Source organism: Ursus americanus, chromosome 18 (assembly GCF_024610735.1).
Source record: "Ursus americanus isolate L20-20 chromosome 18, mUrsAme1.1.p, whole genome shotgun sequence".
In the NCBI taxonomy this organism is placed as follows: Eukaryota; Metazoa; Chordata; class Mammalia; order Carnivora; family Ursidae; genus Ursus; species Ursus americanus.
In genome coordinates this window covers 36,012,342-36,037,824 of record NC_142144.1, presented here as the reverse complement: position 1 = coordinate 36,037,824, position 25,483 = coordinate 36,012,342, and the positions used below count along the sequence as shown (strand labels likewise).

The 25,483-nt window shown below is 54.5% G+C and overlaps 1 protein-coding gene across 5 annotated transcripts in view; it reads right to left on the bottom strand.

Moving 5' to 3' along the window:
- Positions 1-9,317: 9,317 nt before the first annotated feature.
- The window catches only part of CNTFR (ciliary neurotrophic factor receptor), a 41,635-nt gene continuing 25,469 nt past the window's right edge, over positions 9,318-25,483 (bottom strand). For 3 of the 5 annotated variants that reach the window (XM_045780683.2, XM_045780684.2, XM_045780682.2), the window contains exons 4-10: positions 22,860-23,093; positions 15,994-16,111; positions 15,653-15,819; positions 14,008-14,171; positions 10,598-10,778; positions 10,030-10,198; positions 9,319-9,939 (exon numbers count right to left, since the gene is read on the bottom strand). In XM_045780683.2, the coding sequence (XP_045636639.1) occupies position 9,939; positions 10,030-10,198; positions 10,598-10,778; positions 14,008-14,171; positions 15,653-15,819; positions 15,994-16,111; positions 22,860-23,093 (1,034 nt within the window). In that variant the 3' untranslated portion in view covers positions 9,319-9,938. Of the gene's footprint in view, positions 9,940-10,029; positions 10,199-10,597; positions 10,779-14,007; positions 14,172-15,652; positions 15,820-15,993; positions 16,112-22,859; positions 23,094-25,483 lie in introns of all 5 variants that reach the window. The other 2 variants (XM_087869586.1, XM_087869585.1) reach the window with 2 other exon arrangements.

The window sequence follows — 25,483 nt, the reverse complement described above, 5'->3', positions numbered from 1 at the left end:
GGTTGAGCCCCACACTGGGCTCTGAGTTCAGCAGAGAGTCTGCTTAAAGATTCTCTCTCTCTCCCTCTGTTCCCCCTGCCGCCCACCCTGTCCCTGCTCGCATGCCCATGCGTCCTCTCTCTCTCTCTCTAAAGTAAATGGATAGATCTTTTAAAAATATGTATACATAATTAATACCACAAAACCATACACTTAGAAATGGTTACAATGGTAAAACAAAGAAAAGCTAAATTTAACTCCTTTCCTAGGTCTTTGCTTCTGGAGCTAGTAGTAAGCTCGTCTTGGGAGAAACTCCTCACCCCTTCCTCCCCAACTGTGCAAAGGTCCTGGGCATGTTATGTTGTGATTCACATGGTCTCTGCTGAGATGTCCAGTTTGGGAGCTCAGTATCCAGGGTCCTGCCTTCCCAAGCTCACCCTGCCCCGCACTCGTAGGGCATCGTTAGTGAGTGTATGTGGGCCCCACCTGCTCACGCAAACACAGATCCCCTCTTCACTTGGGGGTACTCTCTGGATCGCTTTACCCCCTCTCCTTAGCATAATCCCCAAGAGACAGGGAGAAAAAAGGCCCAGCCTTCTGCCTGAGACAGGAAAGGGAACAATGTACTGGAACAAAACTCATTAACATCTCAATAAGTTATCCCTGCATACCCACTCCTGCCTCAGGCCATCAAATCCCTTGGGGGCAGAAATCAGACACACTGATACAAGATACACCACCCACAAAGCAGAGGCGCGCACACACACAAGCAAAGACACATATGAACGGAAATCCTAAGCCTACCCGGACCACAGGCGTGCGCAGGAAAACAGCCATCTGGTCATGCGTGTCTCTCGCTCGCTACACACATTCCACATATCCAGGAAATACAAACAAAGAGGTTGGCCGGGCTCTGTAACATACATGCGTACACACACACACACACACACACACACACACGAAAGTAAACCTGTGGACAGACTCACAACAGGTGTGTGTTTTGGACCAAGGACTAAGGAAGGAAGTCTGAGATAAAGACACAGCTTGGTTTTCTAGAGCCTGAAAGAATCTGTGTATGTGGAGGACAGGCTGATGGGAGAGAGAGTCAGATAGTAGCAGGGAAGGGAGAGATCCTAACCCCAGGGAAATAGAGTAGTGGTTAGTTACATGGTACCAACTACTCACCTAGCCCTCATTTATTTGTTAGCTTAATAGTTACCCAGCTGGGGCTCCAGTGGGCCAGGTAGCAGAGGCCTGAGTCCTGCCGTCGGCACCTGTGCCCAGCCTGGAAGGGAGACCTATCCATGAGCAACCGTAACCCCAAGTGGGGAGCGCTGTGAGGGGGGTGCATATCCCATCTCTGGGCAGCAGCAGAAGGCAGGCCATGTCAGGGAAACTTGAATCAAATATCGAACCAGTGGGAGCTGGGGGTGAAAGGGATGGGTGGGGAGGCCAAGGGAACAGCGCACAGGAAGGTGTATCCATTTCCTGTTGCTGTTCTAATCAATTCCCATAAACGTAGTGGCTTCAAGCAACACAGATTTATTCTCTTACAGTCTGAGGGTCAGAGGTCTGAAACCAGTTTCATTGGGTTAAAGTCAAGGTGTGGGCAGGGCCGGTTCCTTCTGAGGCTCTGAGACGAGAATCAATTGCCTTTTCAGCTTCTAGTGGCTGCCTGTATTTGTTGGCTTGTAGACCCCTCCCTCGTCTTCCAGTTTCCTGTTCATCATCCCATCACCTCGTCTTTAACTCTAACTCCTGCCTCTTTCCTATTAGGATGGTTGTGATTACACTGGGACCACCTGATAATCCAGGGTAATCTTCCCGTCTCAAGAGCCTTAACTTAATCACAGCTGCAAAATCCCTTTGCCATATAAGCACACTCACAGGTTCTGGGAATTAGGATGTGGACGTATTTGGAGGCCATTATGAAGCCTCCCACATATTATCTCACAATCTTCAAAACTTCCTCTAATAGGAATCTTGTTGTCCCCAGGTTGAAGATGAGGAATCTGAGGTTCAGAGAGGTTAAGTGATTTACCTTAAAACAAAAGAAATAGATAGATAGATGGTCTTTTTAAAAAATAGACTGAAAAAAGATACATGCTTGTTACTTAAAAATTATAAGCCATACAAAAAAATACAAAGAAAAATGCAACATATCACTGAAAGTCTCACCACCCAGAAAGGGTCAGTATTAACATTTGGTGAGCACAGGGCATTGGGGGGGAGGCAGGGAGTGAAGAGAAAGGTATGTAAAAAGAGTCAGAGAGGTAGAAAAATTTTACAAGAATGGGACACACTTCAGAAGCTATTTTTTAAACAAAATATACAAAACATACTTTTACTTGAATTTAACTGAGGGAAAAGCACTCAAGTGAAAACGAAGGAATGCTGAACTGCAGCTAAATATTTCTTCACCTCAAAAAATATTCATTCCTAAAAGACCCCTCTCAAGAACAATATTGATTAAGAGGTTGGAGTAGGATTTGTATCATTACGTGTCCGTTTTATAAGCCATTAGTTGCTCGCAACTATGAAGGAAAATGCGAGTAGTCCTTCTGCTCTCCTTCCTACCCCTTCTCTCCAGATTATGTTGCCAATGTTGTTCTAACTTTATAAGGATTTGTATTTACATTCTGTTCTGCAACTAAAATTCCCAGTTTATTCTTAACCTAAAGGGAATTACCGTTCACCACCAGTCCTTTTACCACAACTCTCCCTTCCTCAGCTCCTGATTTTTTTTTTTTTAAGATTTTATTTATTTATTCGACAGAGATAGAGACAGCCAGCGAGAGAGGGAACACAAGCAGGGGGAGTGGGAGAGGAAGAAGCAGGCTCATAGCGGAAGAGCCTGATGTGGGACTCGATCCCATCACGCCAGGATCACGCCCTGAGCTGAAGGCAGACGCTCAACCGCTGTGCCACCCAGGCGCCCCTCAGCTCCTGATTTTGACTAACCTCTTGGCTGACTGGATTTTGTCACTGTGTTGTTTTTTTTTTTTCCAGAAGTGCTCATGGATTCTCTATCCCCAAATTCATGATTGAGATCACCCGCGTTGTTGGTTAGGCTTTGGGGTAATACTTTTTTACCCTCAGAACTTCATAGATATTGCTTCATCACTTTGGGTTGTGGAATGTTGGAGAACATCTAAGATCAGACTGAATTTGTCCCCATACGTGACTTGCTCCTTCTGCCTGGGTTCCCGAAGTATTCTTATTTTATGTTGAAAGTTTAGGGGCGCCTGGGTGGCACAGCGGTTAAGCGTCTGCCTTCGGCTCAGGGCGTGATTCCGGCGTTATGGGATCGAGCCCCACATCAGGCTCCTCCGCTATGAGCCTGCTTCTTCCTCTCCCACTCCCCCTGCTTGTGTTCCCTCTCTCGCTGGCTGTCTCTATCTCTGTCAAATAAATAAATAAAATCTTTAAAAAAAAAAAAAAAAGAAAAAAAGAAAGTTTAGTAACTAAATCAGTGTGTCTTAACATCCATTATTCTGGATCCATTCTGCTGGCATAGGGTTTCACTTTCCATCTGGATATTCAGTTCTTTCTTAATTTCAGGGAAAGTTTTTCTGTATGTCGCACCTTAGTATCTTTTTCTGTTCCGTTTTGGAATCTTTACATTAGGGCGGCCAACAATCATGCTTATGGTAGCTTGCCTTTGTCCTATTAACTTCACTCTAATTGCTTTAATATCTTTATCTTTTCTCATCATATTTATTTTCAGGATCTCAGAGCCTTTCCTACTAATTACTTTTTCAGCCGTATCTATTCTGTGTCGTTACTGCTGGTCTGTTGTATCTGTAATGGTATTGTTTTGATCCTTTACTATTTTTCCTTAGTTCTATAATCTCCCTTTTCATTTCATTCTGTTGTTTTATCATCTTGTCTTTGAGTTCTTGTTCTCTGGATATCATGCTATTATTAAGGCCTTCTGTAACAGGAAGAACTTGCCAGGAATTTTTTATTCCTTTGGTTATTTTCTTCTAGATTGGGTTCTTCCTTTATTTTTTGCATCCCGTCTTCCTTGTTCTTTTCCCATCCCTCCCTCCCTCCCTTCCCATTTTCCCTCTTTACTTCCTTCCTACCTATGTTGTGGCTGTGACCCGAAGGCCTAAGGGCCATGCCATTATCTTTCCACTTAACAACTATCTACCATGGCTCACGGTTAGCAGACCTCTCCTTGCTCTGGAGTGTAGGTCCTTGAGCCCCTTCCCATCTGGACCAACTTATCCACCCCAGAGACCTGTGGTTTGAAAGGTGGCTATTGCTTTCAAACTCATCCACCCCGTTTCTGTGCCCTGAGCGCGGTTTGGCTGGGGCTACCTGCTGACTTTGACGAGGCCGTGGTGCTGTGTCTCCTTTGAGGCCCTCTTGGAGATCTTGTTCCAGCCGGGAGGTGGGGCATATCCCATTCTGGAGACTTTGGCTCCCCAACCTCACCCCCATATCCTGGAGGTTGCCAAGCCATGGCAGCTCTTCTTGCCTCTCCTGAGGTCTCACGGAGGAACACACGGGCTTCTGCTTACAAAGGCTTTTCCCTAGAGTTTTCCTGGCTACCTACTCAGGCAACAATCCATTTTCCTCAGATTACAGGATGTTAGTGAAAATGGTTGGTATTTTGACTCATCTTTTCTCAATGCTCCTTTTGCGCATGGGGTTAAGAGATACCACTCACTCGTGGCACCATTATCTTCTGTTACTTTCCTTGGCTATCACATTTTAAGGTTTATAAAAAGAATTTGCATGTTTGGTTGGACTTGAGTTTGTAGCAGCATTTTTGTTTTGGTTTGGGCTTTTGTTCCTTTTGTTAGTGGGGGGTAGGATGGAGTAGAGTGACTATGTGATGGCTTCACTTTGCCTCCTAACCCAGAGATCCCACCCTTGCCTTGTCCATACTTTTCCGCTCAGCTCCCTCCTTTGGGCAAGAACCTAGCAGGCCCTAGCACTTTCAAATCCCTGGAGTGAAATAGGGGCCCATAGGACTAGGCCTTAGTACAAAGTGGGTGTTCAGTCCGTGGTAGAGGAATGAGCAGGGGGCAGCATCAGAGGGACCTCCAATGCTTCACAAGAGGAGGCACAGCGTGATCCAAGACATGAAAGTAGGACAGATAGGAACAATGACTGGGGAACGGGTTGTGGGGAGGGGGGCAGGGGTGGTATCTAGCTGGAGGAATGCCAGCTGCAGGGGGCAGGAGGAGAGAAGCTGGAGAGTAGGGCAGGCAGGGCCTAGGCATGCAGTCTGGTCTGGGGGCTGCACCTGTGTGTGACGAAAGCACTTAGCTCTTGGGCTCTCGGGAAATATATACAGAGAGCGAGGGTAGGTACAAGCAGGGAAGCCCAGTTCCTGTCTCTCCTCATCTCAGCCCCTCCCAAGGAAACTTCTCATTTATACTGCCTCCCTGTTCTTGTGTCCCCAGGGTGCTCTTGCTCTCTTCCCTATAGCCACGGGTAAGGCCTCAGCCACGGACACACTAGACACCCTCTCCATCACAGGCTACACGCTAACGTACCGCAGGTGTGCCCCTGGTCACCTAGTAACACAAAACCATAACTGAAGTGTGTGGACACTTGCAGGTGACGGCCCAGTGACACATGATACTGAAGGTACACTTTGCACACAGCTCCGCACTGTCTGGCTCTCCCCTCTCTGGGGCCTTTGCCTCTGATTCTCCTGAGAGCTTGCTCTGCCCCCTGGTGGCCACTCCCCTAGCCACTGCCCTTCTGGAAGGACCCTAATTATCCACTCCCTTGAAGGCCTGGTTCCTACCCAAAGAAGCTTCCAGCCTTAAAGAGCCTCTCCCCCTCACACTGGCACTGTCAAACCAAGCCCCCTCAGGTCCACTCGCCCACAGATCGACTCTCCCATCAGACTGGCACTGTAAGGCAAGGCCTTCTCAAAGAGGGTGACCGACAGTCCCAGTTTGCCTGGGACTGAGGGATTTCCCAGGACTTGAGATATTGAGTGCTAAAACCGAGAGAGTCCCAGGCAAACTAGGACTGGTTGGTGATCCTGTTCTCAGACCTGTGTGTCTTCAGAGCGGTCTCTCCTCAGACTGAACCCTTCAGAAGCTTTCTCGATTAGTCTACCCCTCAGATTGGCCCTTCTAACAGATCTCTATAGGAGCATGTCCCAGACCAGCCTCCCCTCAGACTAATACTGTCACACTGGCCCACTCAGCTTCAAGTTAGCCCTTCCCCACTGGAGTACTTCTGTCAGAAAAGTTCTCCTCCAGCCTCTCCTCATGCTGGCTCCATCAGTCTCCCCTCCTCAGACCTCCTTCCTCTCTGCTCTCCTCTGATGAGAGGGGGGTGTGAGGATTACACCCCAATCTTTTCTGCCCCCAAGCACTCCATTCTTTCCATGGAAATGAACTTCCCCAGAGTCCCAGTCTAGGGAGTTAATGAGCTCACCCACTGGCTCTGGGGAATTCACAGGGCCAGAGGCTGCCCCAGAGGGATTCCTGCCTACTGTCTCCCAACCACCTTCCTCCTGGCTGGCTGCTGGAAGGCAGATGTGGGGTGTGTGGGGCGATCAGCCGCCTGCCCCAAACAGGAATGAAGGGCAGGCAGGTGGCCGAGAGGGGGCAGCAGAACCCAGGACAGTTCCCAGCTCAGGCCAAAGAGGCACAGTGGCCACAGGCTGGGGTGTGGACCAGGGCAGAAACACAAAGAGGCAGGCAAAAAGAGGGGAGGGCTGACAGAGTCAGGGAAGAGGAACAGAGAGACACAGAGATGTGGTGGAGATCCATGTGGAGCCAGAGAAACACAGAGACTGCGATGTGGACAGATACACAAGAGACAGGGAGGAAGACAGAAAAGGGCAGACTGAGAGACAGGGAGGAGACAGAGAGAGACAGACTGGGATGGAGACAGAGACAGGAGTTAGAGACATACATGAGGAGACAGGATAGAGACATACACAGGATAGGAATCAGGACAAAGGCATGTTCGGAGATAGGAATGGGACAGAGACTGATGGAAACGGGTTCGGTGAGAAGAGGATAGGGGCAGAGACAAATCAGCCTCATAAGAATGGAGCACAGAGGAAGGTCCCCATCTCCAGTGCCCCTTGGGGAAGCAAAGAGAACTAGTGAGCTGAAAGGCTGAGCTGCCATACACATTGGGCCTGGGATCCAAGCCTCCCCTGGCAGCCCCCTCAGCAGTTTTAATTCTCTGGGATCTGATTTAGCTTTAAGAATTGATGTCTATACTTACCCCAGCTCCCCAGAACCACCATGGGAAATAATGACAGTGGAGGGCAATACTTGGAGGCAGCAGCAGACAGCACTCTTAAGACCCTCCAAAGCGAGCAGCCTCTGAGGTTGAGGGCCAAGACTCCCAAAAAGGAATGACCATCCCCAGGCCCAGGCCTGTCAGAGGCAATGACACTGACCCTCCAGCCACCTTGGCACTTAGGACAGGGCTGGGTCTCTCTCTTGAGATTGGGGGCAGGGAGATGCCTCAGTCCTCTCCGTTGGCCTCTGAGGCACCAGCAGCCCCCCTCCCCTCTTTCTCCTCCCCAGACCCTACATAATTGCTTTCCCATGTTGCTAATGGAGGCCAGATTGCTGATGCCCAAGCCCTGGGTGGGCGGTGGGTGGGTCAGGGCTGACCAAGGCTCTCAAGGCAGGAAGGCAGCACAGGCCAGAGACCTCTGAACTTTAGCCCCACTACCACAAGGACAGGGAAGGGGGGAGGCCCAGACCCATCCCAGGAATACAACGTCCTTGGCAAGAGCTGGTGCCCCCTGCCCCCTCCACCCCTGCTGAACCTGGAATACAGGTTCAGGCTCAGCCTACATCTCACGGAAACCAGACAAACAAGCAAATCAGGGGTCCAGGGTACAGAGGGAGGTCCATAGCCATTTCTCAGTATGCCCATCCTGGGAGCCTCTTCCTGGAATGAGGAGTCATGCGTTCCCATAGCTGAGGCTACTCAGCTTGAAAAGCCACAGGCCCCACTACCCTGACATCAGGCCTTTGTTTTCCATGAGATCTCCCAGCTGGAACACCCCCTCTCCTCCCGTAGTGCCTGGCCTGGAAGAGAGCCAGCCACCTTCACTCTGAGCCCCTCACCCAGCCCCAAACCCTGTCCGGGCCTAACTTATCAGTGCTTGAGGCACCATGGATCCCTCCTCGCAGGGGCACGATCTCAGGCAGGCCTGGTGAGACGAGCAAGGAATGTCCATTTTCTGACCTTGGTCTGAAGAAAAGGGCTTGAATTGGGGTGTGCGTGCGTGTGTGTGCGTGCGTGTGTGTGCGTGCGTGCATAATACCACGGGATGAGAGGCTTAGTGCAGGTGTGGCACCCAGCAGCTGCTGTGGGGAGTTTGCGCACAAGTCTGTATTCATGCCTCTGACTCCCCTCTCTCTCGTCTGGCCACCCAGAGCAAGGCCAAGCCTGGCTCCCCAGGATGCGGCTCCGGTCTAATCCTTTGCTCCCACCCCCAGGCCAGAGGTACCTGCCAACGTGGCCCCGGCCCTAGGCATCCTCCGCTAAGGGGCTGCAGTGGCTTCTACAAGGGGGCTGGACCCGAGCAGGCATGGGGCAGCCAGTGAGGAGAAACCAAAGGGACCTCGGAATCCCAGTTTGAGGACTGGAAGGGTACAGTCAGGGTACAGAACTGGACCAAAGATGGGGCACCCTGTAAAACCAAAGCCTGCTCCTCTCCTGCTCACACTGAGTCTTAACTGTGATCTAACCCTAGGGTACATCTTGTACCCACATTTCCAGTCCTGAAGCACAGGTCCAGTCCCTAGTCCCATTCCAAGTGGCCTCCTTCAGACAGCCTCCCGCCCTGCCCGGGCCAGTATGCTCTGCACTCAGCCTTGCAGCCTAGCTGAGCCCCAGGCCTGACCTGCTAGAGCCCCTGAATCGGGTCTGCATGACAGGGATGACCACTCCCCCGGCCCAATGATGAAGTCTGGCCTCTTCACAGTCTTGCAGCTCTGCCCCTATGGCTAAAACCTAGGCTTTCTTGGAAGGCAGCTCTGGAGATGACCCTTGAGAGGACTTTCCCCTGTCAGGATTCAGCAGCCTCCAGGACTGACTGGATATCCCCATGTGGGATCTGCCTCACTGGGACCCCTCATTCCCCACAACTCTGCCCCTGGTCTCCAGGGAGCCTTATCCCCGAAGTAGCAGAAAGCCCCAGCCCCAGACACATGTGCCTGAGAGCTGTCCTGCCTCTCCCCATCTATATGGAGAGAGGTGACTCTCTCCAAGTAGAATTTCTTCCATCCTCCAGGCCTAGAAGGGGAGGGATCCTTGGAAGGAGGATACCCTCCCAAAGTGGGTCTGTTCCAAGGACTCATGAAATGGTGACGTTTAATGAGAACCCCCCGCCCTCCCACCCCTGTATATACATCTATAAAAAATTCAAATACAGCAAGTTACCATTGAGTCAGACTAGAAGGGACCGACAGGGCATTAAATACTGTGGGGTGGGAGCAGGGAAAGGGGAGGGTCGTACAAAACGGGCACAGGTGGGGGAGTGAAAAGTGTGGGCACTGGGGGGAGGGGGATGGCTGGGCCCCCCCAGCGTCAGGAGCTTATAATCTGATGGTGGCAACAGAGACCCTGGGACAGACAGGAGGCTGGGGCAGGAGGAGAAATTATGGATGTGAGGGGCTCCCCTCAGACCCCCCCCTAGGGCTCCTGGGAGTCGCTGGCATTGGAGGGTCCAGCCCAAGGGGCCAGGGTGGGGGTGGGGGGTCTTTGGTGGGTGGGTTGGCTGCAGGGTCCTCCACTCCTGAGGGAGGGAGGAGGGCCAGTGCGGTGTGGCAGGGCTAGGGGGCGGCAAGCCCGGGCCTGCCGGGGTCTCTACAAATTATGTTTGAAGAGAATGCAGAAGGTCCTCCTGCCCGTGTGCAAAATAGAAACTGGGGTCTGCGGGCTCAGCTCCGGCCTCCTGCTCCTCTGCAGGTGCGCTGGCGTGTCCTCACGGGATGCCGGGCTCTGGGGAAACAGGGCAGGGGCTGTGAGGGATGAGGGTGGGATGCGGGTCCCCTTGGGCTCCCCTCTGCCACCCAGCCTCACTTGACTTACCAGATCAGGAGACTGTTGGCAGTGGTGGCAGCAGCAGCCAGGGCCAGAGTTACGGGGACACTGATCAAGAAGGGTGCCGAGGGTCCTCCGCCGCTGCCCAGCTCCCCAGGGTCACAAATCTTCGTGGTGGGTGGGGGTGCCAGTGAGCTGGTGGTGCTGGTCGTGGTCTCTGGGGAACATGGGGGGGAACTCAGGGCGGGGCCAGGGCTGCAGTCCAACCCAGATCTGGGGGGTTCAGGAGGCACACTGTTCCCGCTCCTTGTGTTAGACCAGTACTGCCTCTCCCATCAGACAGCCCCTGCTTCCTCTCTCAGACGTGTCCTGCCTCCCCCAGCAGGCAGATCCTGCTTCCCCCCGACTCAAAGATGACCCCACCAACAATGTCCAGACAGCAAGGACCAGTAACAGCTTGGGCAGGACAGACAGACAGGGGTGTGGCAGCCTCAGAGTGCCTGGGGCAGAGGCTCTAAGGCTGTAAGTCCTCAGAGGAGTTGGAAGGCACAAGATAGAGCCAGACAACAGCGCAGGCCCACTGAGAGAACAGGGGGCAGGGGGTGGGGGTGCTCACCCGGGGCCTGGGCCTCCGTGGTGAGGTGTCGTGGCTCCTCAGTCCAGGGTGTGGCATGAGCGGCCACGCTCCAGTCACTCCACGTCCCAATCTCATTGTCCTTGGCCGCCACCTGGATGATGTACTCCTTCCCGGCATAGGCATCTGTGATGGTGTGCGTTGTGCCATCTGACAGCTCTACCTGCAGCCAGAGCACGGGATGGGGGTAGGGGGCCCTGGGGGTCAGGAGAGTGAGGTACCCCCAGAGGAACTGAGAACACTTCTGGGGAGAGACGAGTGAAGACCCCCCTGGAGGAAAAGAGAGCTTCCTGGGGGGAGAGAGAGGATATTGAGAATATTCCTGAAGGAGGGTAAAGACATCTTGGGGAGGAGACCCCAAGGGAGGGAACAGGATCCTCAAGGAGAGTAAGAAAATCTCGAAGGAGACTGGAAGCACCCTCAGGGGAGCAGAAGAAGGACTTCGCTCTGTGTCTCACTCTGCTGTCATCCCAGCTCCCTCAAAGTGCCCAGCTGAGCCCTGATCTCAGTCCTGCCTGGAGGTGACAAGAGTTAACAGGGTAAGAGAGGGGATGGTGATGTGCTTAGAGGAAAGGTTATCAACACAGACATGGAGCTAGGTTGCCTGAGTCCAGGTTTCAGCTGCATCCGCTCTCAGCCAGGTGACCAAGTTACTTAACCTCCATATGCCTTGCTGTCCTGATCTGTAAAATGGCACTAATGATCTAAGTCACAGGGGTATAATGAGGACTTGGGCACATGGTGAGCACCAAACACACTTCAGCCGGCTCTGTCATTATCACGGGTTCTAGCTCAGAGCCTGGCTTCCCAGATGCCCACTGCACCCAGCATCCTGGCCTCCCACTCAGGAAGGCCTCCGCATGGTTATCACCCTGCCTCCCAAGCCGCAGGACAGCAGGACAGCAGGACAGCTGCTCCATTTCCTCCTGGAGGCTTCGCCACCCCACCCCCGCCCAGGCCAGCCCTATTCTGCTGGTCTCCCCCACCCTTCAGGCTGGCCTGCCTGTCCGGCGCCCCTCCCAGTCCCAGGCTGGGCTCTGGTTCATCTCAGCGGCACCCGCTGCCTCATTAAGCCTCCTCGTAAACAGGGGCAGCCGGCAGGGGCGGAGGAGGGGGCTGCTCTGGGCCACGTCTGGCTTCAGGGCTTTTTTGGTCCCTGTTCCAATCTTCCTTCCCGGAAAACTGGGGTCTGGGCTACCTACCTGACAGGCTGTGAGGACATGCACGCATGTGTATGTGTATTCATGTGTGTGAAGATGGGTCTAAGTAGAGCAGGAAGCCCCTCCAATAACCTCCCCCCTCCCGCCCCGATCGGTGGCTCTGAGGCGGGAGACACTGGTGAAGGTCAGGGTCAGGGTGAAAGTCATTTGGGGCCCAGACCTGGGCTCAGAAAGTCCTACTCACAGCCCTGGAAGATTGGTGGACCCCACAGACTCTCCTCCCCTGGAGTTGGGACCCAGTTCCTCCTCTGGTCCCCTATACCCTTTTGCCCTCCAAAGACCCCCCTCTGGCTGAGTAGAGAGGGAGAGAGCTATGGAGAGCCGATCAAATTATCACCTCATCGATGGACTTATGGTGGGCACCATACACCTCTAGAAATGTGGCGCAGGAGCCCAGTGTTTTCCTGGCAGCCACATCTCCTAGGCCTGGGCCCTTCTTGCTGCTAGGTTGTCACTGATCCCTTAATCCACACCCTTAAGAGAATGGCTCCTCAACTGGCAGGAATTCTCTAGTAGCTGGCATCTGCCTAGCCTCAGAGTGCTCCATCCAGTCTGCCGGAGCACATGCCAGACACGCCCTCTAGCCTCCCTGCTGAGTTAGGGCCAGAGCAGAAGATTCAGGGAACCCACACTGGATCCCAGTACTCGCCCCACCTTGTCCACGCTGGGATAGCCCCTGCCAGACCTCCCGGTGCCCATTCTCGTCAATCCTGGCCTGGAGCTCTCACTCCCCCTGAAAATCCAAGTGATGTATTTCTCTGTTCTCCCCCCTGTACCCTCCTGATCAAACACCGGCTTCTCTCCAGTATCAAGGATCAGGGGGAGTGGATTCTGTTCAGAGCGAAAGGCAAGTTCAAAAGAGCCATAAATCGAGCCGACTGCAACGCTGAAGAGATACGGAACAGGGCAAGCACACACCACAGGTCATACATGTTCCTGCCCCAGAGTCCTCATATTTTGCTCTGCCCACATCAGCGTGGGGGTCTGCTCTGCAGCGCGTGGTCTTGGCAAGCTCGTCACATGCATGTACGGAGCATGGGCCCTGCCGGGACCACGTGTATGTGTGCATGTTCCCGTGTGTGTGTGGCGGGCAGTATGCCAGGTCCACTGCGAGGCGTGTGCGCCGCGATGCGCGGGGCTGCTGCCTGTGGCTCGTTAGCAGGGGAGGGGGGCTTGTGAAACTAGACCCTGGTTATTAGCGATGCATTAGGCGCGGGCAGCTGGCCAGGCAGGAGGGACTCCGGACTCTGTCAGAGAACATGTGAGCAGCCTTTGTGGGGGCCAGGCCTACAACCTGGACAGGCACCCTGGAATCAAATTACGCACTTTAAAGCCTCGCTGGAAGGGGGGCATGAAGAGATGGGCTGGAGCCCGGTGGGTGGGTTGACCCCCGGGTACCAGCCTGCGTTAGCCTGTGGAGCACCCTCGCAGCCCCCGTCCGAGCCCACAGACCTCATGGGCCAGAGAGAGTGCCTACAACCCTGTGGGCCCAGGGCTGTCAAAGGAGAGAGAACGTCAAGTCCGCCCCAAACGCCTGGCTGCTCCTCAGAGCAAATGTAGGTTGATCAACAGCCCAGACCACAGCCTGACCCCATGCCAGGCCTCATCCACAGCTTCGTTCACAGCCTGGGCTGCCTCCTGATCTGTAACCTTGAGCTACATCTGACTTCGCGATCCTGACACTAGTCACGGCCTGAACTCATATTCTGACCCCTTGAGCCCTTGAGACTATGAGTCCTTGAGGACAGGGACTGTCCTGCCCCTTGGGTCCAGCACAGGTCCGCAGCCTGGGCCAGAGTCTAAAAGGGAGATACCTGATCAGGGCTGAGAGCTAGAGTTAAGGAAAGGGAAATCCTACCTGCCCTGCCTGCCATTTCCCTTTCGGGATTTCTCCCCATTACCCTGGGAGCCGCAAAAACAGATGTATTCCCATCACACTAATGGAGGTCACTGGGAACCCTTTAGGGCCTCAGATCAGGATACCTTCCTCAGCCCCACCCATCCTTCCAGGCCCATCTGATCGCTTCTCCAAGGAAAGAAAGCCTCTTTGACTGCCCCCCAGCTTCACACTGGAACACTGACCAGCTGATATGGGTGATATGGATACCTCCCATGCCACGTGGCTCTGATTCAGGCACTTGGGATCTGGGCAGGGCAGGGCAGGGCACTCACATGCTGCCACTGGTCCAGGATGAGGGGTCGGTAGCGCAGAAAGAACTTGAGAGGAAAGGACTCAGGGTCAGGCCAGGTCGAAGGGGTCTGCCAAGTCACCTCTAGCCGGCGAGGGTTGCTGGGTACTGGTCGGGCTACCACATTTTCTGGAGGGTCAGGCTTCACTGTTAAGGAGACACAGCTTCATTACCTCACTAATCTCTGGGAACAACCCCACTTTGTCAACCCCAGTCACCATGTCCACCATCTCACATCGCCAACCATTGTCCTAGTTGTCACAGTGGCCACCCCTCTTCTCTGTTGTCCATTCTGGCAGCTACCATTAACTGTCTCATTATTTCCACCTCTCACACCCCTGTCACCACCAAGGACTGTCACTATAGTCATTGTCACCAGCTCATGATAGCGATATCCCAAATTTCATCACATCATCCCAGTCCCATGCTCATAATGACCAGCATCCCAATGAGTAGGTCTATATGATGGCTCCATTACCAGCATTGTCTCCATTGTCACCTGGATCACCCCCTCCTGCACCAGTCTCATACACTCCCTTCAAGCTTGGCTTTTCACCTCAACTCTTCCAGTTCCAAACTGAGATACACTCTCCCCTGGAAGAGTCTGGGTTTGAAGCTGCTCTGTGGGTCAAGGTTAAAAGATAGTCCACAGGCGTGGCAGACCTGGGTTGGAGGTAGGCTGAGGACATGATGGGAGTGTAAGGACCCAACTCATGTAGAAACAGTCTGGGGGACTCAGTGATGGTATGGAGGGCAGGCAGAGGGTCTGGCAGGATGGGGCAGCAACAGGCAAGGGGTCTGGCTGGGATGGGGCAGTGGCAGGCAAGGGGTCTGGCATCTGGCTGGGATGGGGTAAGAGCAGGCAAGGGGTCTGGCTGGGATGGGGCAGCGGCAGGCAAGGGGTCTGGTGTCTGGCTGGGATGGGGCAGCTGCAGGCAAGGGGTCTGGCTGGGATGGGGCAGCGGCAGGCAAGGGGTCTGGCTGGGATGGGGCAGCAGCAGGCAAGGGGTCTGGCTGGGATGGGGCAGCGGCAGGCAAGGGGTGTGGCTGGGATGGGGCAGCGGCAGGCAAGGGGTGTGGCTGGGATGGGGCAGCGGCAGGCAAGGGGTGTGGCTGGGATGGGGCAGCGGCAGGCAAGGGGTCTGGTGTCTGGCTGGGATGGGGCAGCTGCAGGCAAGGGGTCTGGCTGGGATGGGGCAGAGGCAGGCAGAGGGTCTGGCTGGGGTGGGGGTGGGGTGAGGGCGGTATCTGTCCCAGTCCTGTCTCCTGTTCTGACACCTCATTCATCACAAGCCGTAAGGAAGCCATTAGCGTGGGGGGGGGGGGAGCTGCAGCTGCACAAGGGTCTGGCCCAGCCTGCCCCCCTCCCCCTCCTGTATACTCTGGGAGCCAGAGAGACGATGGGAAGAGCTGCTGGAAAGGTCTCTTGGCCCCTGCAGGTAAAGGACATTCACTCAAATGTTCACAGGTATATACACGCCACGAGTACACGTCCACACGTATACACACGCCACATGTACCTATGCACACGTGAAGATCCCCAGCAATGCTCACACACCCCGCCGGCACACATCCACTTACTCACTCCCACTGGAGTATGCTGTAGGGACCACCCCCGCCCCACGTACCAATGGTGAACTCGTCGAAGGTGATAGCTGTGGCGTTGTGGCCCAGAGCATTGCTGACGCTTATCGAGACCTTGTACTTGATGGTGGAGAACAGGTGCATGTAGCGGATGTGGCAGCGGTTCTTGAGGGCTGGGTCCTTCTCACAGACCATCATTTTGGAGCCGTGCCTGGGGAAGGGTGAGGCACACGCACTGTTACCAACATCAAGGGTCAGGTGGGGCAGAGGTTGGGGGAAGGTCAAGCCCAAGGCTGGGCTAGGGTCTGGACTGAGGGCACACTGGGTGGCTGGAGGAGAGGTCAGAGGTCAGGGTTGGAACCGGTTCACAGGCAAGTCTACTCACAGCACGGTCACATTGAAGGTGTTGGGGATGTAGGTGGGGGTGGGCAGATGCCAGCTGCAGTAGAAGCCCTTGGGGTAAGTGTTGGAACGGCAGCTGAGCACAGGCTCCCGCGGCGGCACTGAGGGGTGAGGACAGCACGGTCAGGGTATTCTTGGAGCCCCTAGTCCCCGGCGCTAGTGTGGGGACAGGTGGGCCCCAGAACCCCAGCTCTCCCCCTTCAACCCATCGGCAATGCCAGAGGTTGGGGAGGGGTGGCTGTCAGCGAGGGTCTGAGGCTTCCCAGGCCGCAGAGAGCCAGATGTTTAATTAAAGAAAAACAAGGGCTATATGAAGAGGGAGCCCCCCCCACCTGCTCAATGGAGGCGGGAGCTGCAGGGAACAGGGGGCTGCGGGCCTCAGCTCATCAATCACAGGATGGAGGTGATGTCTGGGGGAATCGGCCCCAGCCCCACATCTCCTGACACACTGTGTCCATTCACAGAGAAAAACTGTGCAACAGAGGCTGGGAGGGGGGGGTGTCTTGACTGGGTCCTCTGGTTGCTGGAGTAATCAGAGTACACTCTCTGGAGAAGAGTCATCCCAGGCTTCGCCCAGCAGAGATTAAGAAACATGAGGACAAGCCTGGCGGTTCCACAGGAACAACAGCCCCGGGTGGCTATGCACACTGGGTGTGATTCTGTGTGGAGGTGTCTCCACGCTCGAGTATACGTGTTACACGTGTCTCTGTGACATGAATGACCCATGATGGAAAGTAGGCACATACATAGGAGTCTCTATGGCCACGGGTCAGAATGTGTCCCTGTATGACTGCACGTGTGTGCAGACGCCTGTTGAGAGGAAGCTACTGTTCCCTCACTGTATACCTCACCTAAGCCCTAGCCCCCAGCTCCTCCATCACAGACCCTTTAAGAAGCGCTTTACTTGGTTAGCAGCAGCCTGCAATCTAGAATGGGGAGTCCCCCAGAGGGATGGAGACCTGCCTGAGGTCACACAGCAAGCCAGAGCTGGAACTAAACCCCAGGAAGGAGATACCCACCTATATGAACACACGTATACACTTGGGAAGTTCTTTCTGCTATCTAACCACACTTCTTGCTGCTGTGAGCACTTAGCCCGGCTGTCCCACCCTCAGGCATTGGGTTAGGCGTGAGGACAGCCGGCTCAGGTTCCTGGAAGGAGGCAGCTTCTGTGATCTGACCCAGGCAAGGAATGTCCGTCAGTGGCTCCAGGGACACTGACACCTCCCTCCTGTGTCCCCCCCCCACCCCCTGCCTGACAGGTGGACAGGAAATGGGAGGGGGGCAGTTCAATAAGCCAGGGACTGTGAAAGGGGGAGTACATGTCTATGCTTGCCGAGTGGCCATGGTGACACATGGGGAACTGCGGGCTTTCATCCACAGTGTACACGTGATTGTGACTGACTCTGATTGCATGTACATGTCCAGTGTGTGGGAAGTGTATGTATAGCGGGGCCGAACCCCCAGGGCCCAATCTGGCTTTGCAGCAGGAGAGATGAGAGGGTCAGAGAGGCATCTGGGAAACTTGGGTGTATGTAGCAGCTAGAGTGGGCTACGCTGTGGGCAAAGGTGCTCCCCAGGCCTGCAGGGGAGAGCCAGAGCCCAGCTGAGCCCCCACAAGGGGCAACCTGCATTCCATCCACTGCTGTCTGCTTCCCCTGGGGAGCCTTCCTGGCCCTGTGTCCATCTTGTGTCTGTTCCATGTTCATCCTGTGTGCCTCTCATATCCCTTCCCTATCTGCCCAGGGACACAGAGGCATGGGGGTGGGGTGGGGGGTGGCCAAGGACACAGGAAGTGCCTTGTGGGGGCCTGTAGGCCAGGCCAGAGTTGGCAGCCACCCCAGGAGAAAAGGACATTCCGAGGTCGGCTGAGAAGCCTCCACTCCCCCCTCCTGCCACCCCCCCTCCCCCAGCTTCAAAGGAGAAGGGTGCTGGGGGTGGGGTGGGTACTGAAGGCTGCAGAGTCAGCTCCTTGCTGCCTGGGACTCTTTGGAGGGCAGAGCGGGCCATGGCACTGGACTCAGAGGCCCCCTCCACCAGCCAGCCTCCCCACTGACCAGGCCCCTCCATTCCCCCTGACCATCCTCCCCAACTGAGACCAGCCTCCCCCTCAAACCAGTGCCTCTCTCTGACTGGGCAGGTCATGGGGGACCGGGGGGCCAGGCAGGGCTTTGTCTGTCATCTGGCTACTCCTGCCTGGCCTTGGGCCCTGAGTAGGGAAGGGCTTGGGTTTCCTGACAGGGACCAGGTTTCTCAGAGGGAAAAGGAGGAAAGAAAAACAAAGAAAGGAAGAAAAGGAGTGACTTGCTGCAGCTGGAGCCCAGCTGAGGGGCCGGGTGGGCGGAGGTGGGGGTGCTGTGAGAGACCAAGTGTGAGGTTGTGGGACAGCGTGCGATCAGGCCTGTTGTGAGCGTGCTGCAAGTAGGGAAGAAGCTGTTTTTAAGACATGGCAATTGTGAGGCTGTGTGTTAACTCTGAGAGGCTTCGTGTGTGAGACTGGAACTCTGGGCAACCGTGTAACCCTGCAATTGGCTGTGTGTGACTGCAGACTGCACTTGTGTGACTCCGGGCAGGCTGTCTGACTTCAAGACTGCCTGTACGGGTGTGGCCGAGGGGCTGAGGTACTCTCCGAGAACACGCGTAAGTGCGCCATGGTGTCTGAAAAACAGGACAGCAAGACTCATACCTGAAACGCTATACATGAGACGAAGCTTAAGCCTGAACACATTTTTCAAACTGTGGGTGTGGGAAAGTGCCCAGAATTCCAAGTGTGTCCACACGTATGAGCTGAATCCACGTGAGAACATGTTAGAGGCTGTGTGTGAGCAAAAACTCATATGCGTATGTGTCAGGTCATTCTCTGGGCATACATATTCTTGGATGCCCAGGCATCCCAAGTTGCCCTTTGTGGGGGCTCCTGAGATGCCCAAGTGACTGTGGTAGCCTGTGGCAGGTCATCCTCGGGTCCCATGCGGGGCCGTGTATGGGTGTGCATGTGTGCGTGTGCCCCCGCTGGCCCAGGGTTTGTTTGTTTTCCTCCTAATTGGCTTGTTTTTCCATGTCCAGCCCACCAAACCGCATGTTTTTCCTCTCATCTCGCCAGCCCGCCTGGGCTGGAGCCCCCGGCACGCACGAGGCCTGCCCGCCGGCCCAGAGAGAAGGAGGGGCAGGCTGCCCACACCCCTGGCCAGGCCAGATCGGGCTGGGTGGGGCAGGGTGACCCTTCCAGCTCCAGCCCTGCCCGGGCCCCACCCACACTCCTCCTGTGTGGCATCAAAGCCCGTGGCCTGTCCCAACCTTATCTCATGACATCTCTCAAGGCACCCCAACTTCTGGCTTCCCAGATGCCCCTCTCCTGCCTCCCACCTGTCTTTTTCCCCCAGACTTCTTCATCCACAAGCTGCTCTTTCCTTCTCAGCCAAACAGGGCTGAGGGGGAAGCAGTGCTGAACCAGGGGTTCTGGCGTTCCTGTCCTGACCAATCAAATACAGATATGTAAAAACTGGACAAGGAACTGTCCATTTAAAATCAGTAAAGCACTCTGATTTGTTTTAGCTTAAAATCAGAAATACACTGAATCAGCAGTGTCTAGTAAACAAAAGGATGCTAGTAAAGGTAACCCTGTGATCTTGTTTCCTAATGTGGCGGTCCTTTCATCAGCCCGGGGAGGGGGGGGGGGACTCCTCCGAGCTGTCTGTGAGCACCCGCCCGAGGGCAGGAAGGTGGACGGGGAGAAAGCAGTTCAGGGATCAGTCTGGTTAAGACGACTTTCAACAGGATATTTTTGTGATCAGTTTCCCTTGGAAATAGAAACATGAAAATCTTGTATGTTTAGGATAAATATTAAATAATTTTTGGCTTGAATGACTCACAAATCAGGGGTAACTTTGTCCTGTTCTCCGAGTGCTGCTAGAAGAATAATTTGATATTGAGTGTTGCCAAGCCCAGTCTCTTGTTACTAATATAAAGTGACTGAAACAATCATGATTAATGTCCCCTGTTCCTCTGACCAGCTCTTTAGAAGGAAACAAGGCAATGAGAGATAAGTACCTGTTACTAACGCTACAGCCAATTCATGGCCAGCCCTCCTCTGACACGCAGAGCCTGGGGAGTGGGCAGCGCCATATATAAAAGGCCTGGGCTACTGGTCACAACAGGGCAGCTGTGGGCATGTCCTGTGGGTACAGACTACAGACACCACTTCTAGACCCAATTTCTCTTCAAAGACCTCTCAAAGATCAAGTCATTAGGAATAGGGCCCAGGGTCACCAAGGCCTAACCATCATGGCCAGCCTCGTCCATCCTAAGGACTTCTAGGACTCAAACTGAGAAGACAGGGGTGTCAAATTGGTCTCCTCCTTCTTCCATGGCACGCAGCGTATGATCTTTTCTGTGTGTACGGACATGGGGCTAGGCTGAGCGTTCCACTTCCAACGGACCTCTTGGTGGGCCCGGGAGAACTCAGGTAGGCTGGTCCTGTATTTCTCAACCTGGACAACAGGGGTCATTCCACCCTTGGCTTGCAACTCAGACACTTGGATATGATTGCCATCTTTCCAGTTGAAACACAGGAAGGCTTTTCTGTGTGAAAAAGAATATCCCCACCAAAACACATTTTCACCCCTACTCTAACCCCACTGGTGGGTCAGTGTTTTGTGGACGACCATGAGCAACCCTTCAGTATAACATTTCCCGTGGTTGTCCATAGCAATCTCTTGACAACAGGGAAAGGGCCCACTCCCAGGTCGCTCAAGCATCTCCTCCCCTAGGCAGCTCCCGAGGAACCTCAGAAAGTGAGGTGCATCCCCCAAATGGGATGAGGCCAGAGAAACATGAATCTTTGGCTCAAGGAGAAAAGAAATGGAACTATTTTCAGAATATCCTGTTGGTGGGTGCCCATCCAGCTTGACCCTCAGCAGCACTGATAAGCTCCTCATTCCAACTTCTCCAAACCTGTCTTCTGAATCACATTCACTCCCTTTTCCCTCTACCTTCCTGTTGGCTCCTCCTCTTCTCTTTTTTGTGGCTCATTTCTTTCCATCGACCCTTTATAAAGTGATGGTCTTCAGGGCCCAGTTCTGGGTCGTCCTCTCTTCTCATCCCAGAGTTCTCTCCCTTGGCCATCTCACCCCCTCCGTGGCCTTTCCCATCCCATCCTCAGCCCAGGCCTCTCCTGAGTCCCAGACCCTCAGATCCACTGGCTACAGCCTTCAGCTCCCAGTTGTCCCGAGGACCCCAATCCCACATACCTACAGCAGGCGTCAGCGATGCCCCGGCAGATCCCTGGCCCGTCCCTACTGCCCTCTGCTGCAGTTAGGTGCCTAAGAGCTTTCAGTGGTCACCAAAACCTGCACTGCTTGCTGAGGCATCAGGCCAAAAGTGTGGGGGAATGAAAGCATCCCTGCCCCCACCCTGGGAGACTCCTTCAACCAAGGATGGGCAGGAATTAGTATACAAACTTCTAAGCTCCCTCACAGCTCAGGCCGAACTCCCAGGTACGTGTTCTGCCTGGGCACTCAGAGTTCCCTCAGGGCGAAGCTGCAGTTGCCCAGATAACTGGATAACTCCGTCTTTATTGGTCCCCTTAACTTCCTTTTTCTAGCATCTTCTCATTTCCTTACGGTGTTTCTGCCACCAGACAAATGAACTACTTGCATACAAACTCTCATCCTGGGATCTGACTCTAGGGAAATCCAAAATAAGATGACTTGCATACTACTGTCCAAACAGAACACATTATCTTTTTTTTTTTTTTTTAAGTAGGCTCCACGCCCAACGTGGAGCCCAGCACAGGGCCTGAACTCAGGACTCTGAGATCAAGACCTGAGCTGAAATCAAGAGTCAGATGCTTAACTGACTGAGCCACCCAGGCACCTCCAGAACACACCATCTTTTCCTCCACTGACCCTTCCACCTTGCCCCTGTTGCAGTGATGGGTAGGACCGGCTGTCTTGACTCCTCCTGCTCTCTACTCTCCTGTCCTCTCTACCTTCAATCCACCACCAACTCCTGGAGGTCCAATCAGCCCCTCTCAACTGCCCCGACTCCATGCCCTGGCCCCTCTTCCTCATCATCTGCGCTGCATCCAGAACAGCCTCCTTCCTGCCCTGGCATTGCCCCCATCCAACCTGTCTCTCTTCACTGCCCTGAGAAGGATCTCTTAAGAACACGATGACCCTGCTCATGTCACTCCCTAGCTTCTAGGATCATGATCTGCCCTAAACCTCCTTTAGCTCCCTTCCCCCACTTACACCAGCCCAAGTGGCCCTTTCATGCCCTCACAGCCTCTGAGGCCTATAGTCACACTTAGCTCTGCCAGAAGTGACTTCGTCAATGTATCCTCCAAATCACCAAATCTCCATGTGCGTCCCACTCCAGGAAGTGCTCTTTCTTCCCCGGAGCCTCCCAGAGTGCCTGTTCCTCTACCTGCATAACCAGCCCCTGTGAGAGCGCACATGGAGTGGGGTCACTCCTGCTTGGAGCTGTGACGCTAGGATTCCTCCCTGTCAGGCCCCAGAAGGATCGTGCCCTGCTAGCCCTCCTCTGCCCATCTTGTCATAGGGAACATGATTTCCGGATCTCACAGACCTCCGGGAGTGGGGTGGGGGTGGGATACATGTGCAGAATGCCCAGGGGTCTGGACTCCGTGGGAAACACTGGGCTCAGAGGTCAGAAGAGAAGGCTAGGATAGGATCAGAGGGCAAAGGTCAGGGTGCTGCAGCGCCCCCCCCCCCCCACCGCCAGAAAGGAAGAGGATTTGATCTGGGCCAAAGGTCTAAGCCTCACTGACAATCCTCTTGAGTGAAATGGGGGGGGGGGGTCAGATAAGGGGTTGGGAGCAACACTTACAGCCCACATGTAGGAGGACTTGGTGGCGCAGGTGCCAAGAGTCACGGTGGAAGCAGGCATAGAGGCCGCTATGGCCCAGTTCCAAGCCATGGAGCACAAGCTGAGAGCCATTGAGCAGGTCAGGGGCCAGGTCTGTCCCATTTACCCTCCATGTCACTGCTGCATCCCAGTTTGCTGTCCCACATGGCAGAGTCACATCGGAACCGAGGCGCTCATACTGCACGTGGGGTGCTTCTGTGGGGGGGGGGCAGGGAGAGCACAAGGCAAAAGTCATAGGTCACGGCCCTGCCTGGCACCACCAGGTCAATGTGCATAGATGAGAGCCTATGAGTGACAAGTCTAGGCCAAGAGGCTCTGTGTCTGATGGTGTGTGTGTCAGGAGATGAGGAGTGTGTAAAAGTTCTCTGTGGCTGTGAATGCCTCCAAATTTGTGTGTGTGTGTGTGTGTGTGTGTGCGCGCGTGCGTGCGCGTGTGTCTGGGGATTTTGTGCGTGAATGGGTGATCTTCGGTGTGTATGTGTGTGGGAGAAAGTTTGTGTAGAGTGCTGGGAGGGGTTAAATCTCAGTGAAAACCCAGTTCACCTCCAGTCACTAGGTCCTTTAGAAAGTTTTCTTGACCCCTGTGACCCTAACCTCTTGCCACCTACAGGCCCAGCCCCAATCACTGACATCTGCTACCCAGGCAGGCTGGCGCTGAGGGGCCCTACTTCTGGACTCTTTTCTCTGTCTCTTGTCCCCATCTTTGTCTCCTGTCCTGCCTCTCTCCCTCCCACTCTGACCCCCCCGACACGCTGCCCTTAACCTGCCCCACTGCAGCCATCCAGAGCTCGGGTAGCAGCAGAAGGGAGATCCAGGTTGGGAGCCTAGGGAACTCCTTGCAGCTATCAACTTTGTGAGACAGGAACTGCTGGGGTTGGGGGGGTGGGGAGCGGGGGAGTGCTGGGGCCGTGAGAGCTCTCTGACCATTCCTCTCCTGCCCCCAGGAGGGGCCTGTCAAAGCCAAAAGCAAACCCCAGCCCTGGCCTCGGCAACCCAGGCGTGATGGACTGAACCCAGGAGACTGGAGTGGAAGGGTGGGAGGGAGCACCTGTCGAGAGGCAGCACTAGGTGGGGGAGGTGAACAGGACACAGAAAATAGGAGACTCCGATCTACAGACAACAGAGGAGAAGGCAGGCATGCAGAGCTGGGTGATATGACTCTGATCTCCTCATTCCTCGTCCTGCCCCCCAAGCCTGGAAGGACAGATGCTTCCCTGGTCTTGGCCAGATCTGTGGAGTGAGGGTGGGAGGGGAAGAGCGAGTGGGAGGGGGGCAGCGGTGGAGGGGGGGCTGCGGGATCCCTCGTTAACACTCGGTTACATCTCCCCTCCAGAGAGCCACCCTGCTGAGTTGGGGGATTTTCAGAGGCAATTCCTGTTAACGAGCCAATTAACTTGGGCCAGTGGCCTCTTAATTAGACTTGTTAACACCACCAGGACTGCAGGGGGTAGGGATCCCCCTATGCCACCAGTCACCCCCTCCCTCCGTTGCAGCCCCCTCCCCAGTACTGTTTTTCTCTGTGCTGGAACATCTGTCCCTGTTTGCTGCCTCTGTCACCCTTCCTGTGCCAGGGTCTCTCTGTGTCTTCCCGTCCTCCCCCCCTCCCCGGCCTGCCTCTGTCTTGCCCTTCTCTGAGCCTCTCGGTCCCTGTCCCCTGTTACAGGAGAGGGAAGCAGGAAACCCAGCCAGCCTTGACCACTCGTCTGTGGGGCTTGGGACCAGCCAAACAAAGGATGAACGGCAGAAGGGCGGTGGCTGGGGGCCTTGGAGGCCACAGCTGTGAAGCTGGACCAGAGACTGAATGGGGGCCTCCCCCTGACCAGAGGCCCAGTGTCTAAGGCTCAAGCCATAGAGCTCCCCCAATCCACCAGCCCTAGCCATTGAACCCCCCCTCAACCTCCCCTGTCAAAACCTGGAGCTTCCAGGAAACATGCCAAGCCCCTCTCTCTGAACCCCCCCCCCCCACTAGCACAGACTCTGCATCCAGCTGCCTGAGGAGGAGGCTGAAAACTGACCGTAAGGGAGGGGGTGTGGCCACCAGGGTCCCAGCGGCAGCACGTCAACACTGACCAACAGCAGCTCAGAACTAACTTGGACCCAATGTGGTTCTTTAATACTGTGGGGCAGGTATAGCCACAAGATGAGGAAACAGCCACCCAACAGCACAACAAATACAATGACAATGGGATAATACTCCCAAGTCACCCTGTCTGCCTCACAAAGTAAACAGAAACACAACATGACAAACCAACAATGTAAGGGCAGGGCAGGAAGGAAAACATGACAACACAATGACAGAAGACAACTACAGGCCACAGTGCAGAGGTAGAAGGGGCAACGTGACATGACAATCACGTAAGACACACACTGTCACAAATGCTACAATAACACAACAACGGCAATACACACAGCCGTGCAACAGCTCCAAAGATGGCAATGATTTAATCCTTTGTCTCTGGACAGCTCTCCTCCCGCCCTGTGGGTGCCCCCACTGATGTGCTGTCCATTTCAGAAATTAAATCAAGCAGCAGGGGGAGGATGGGGTTCTTGGCCTTGACGCGGTGACAAATGCTCCAAAGGAATCA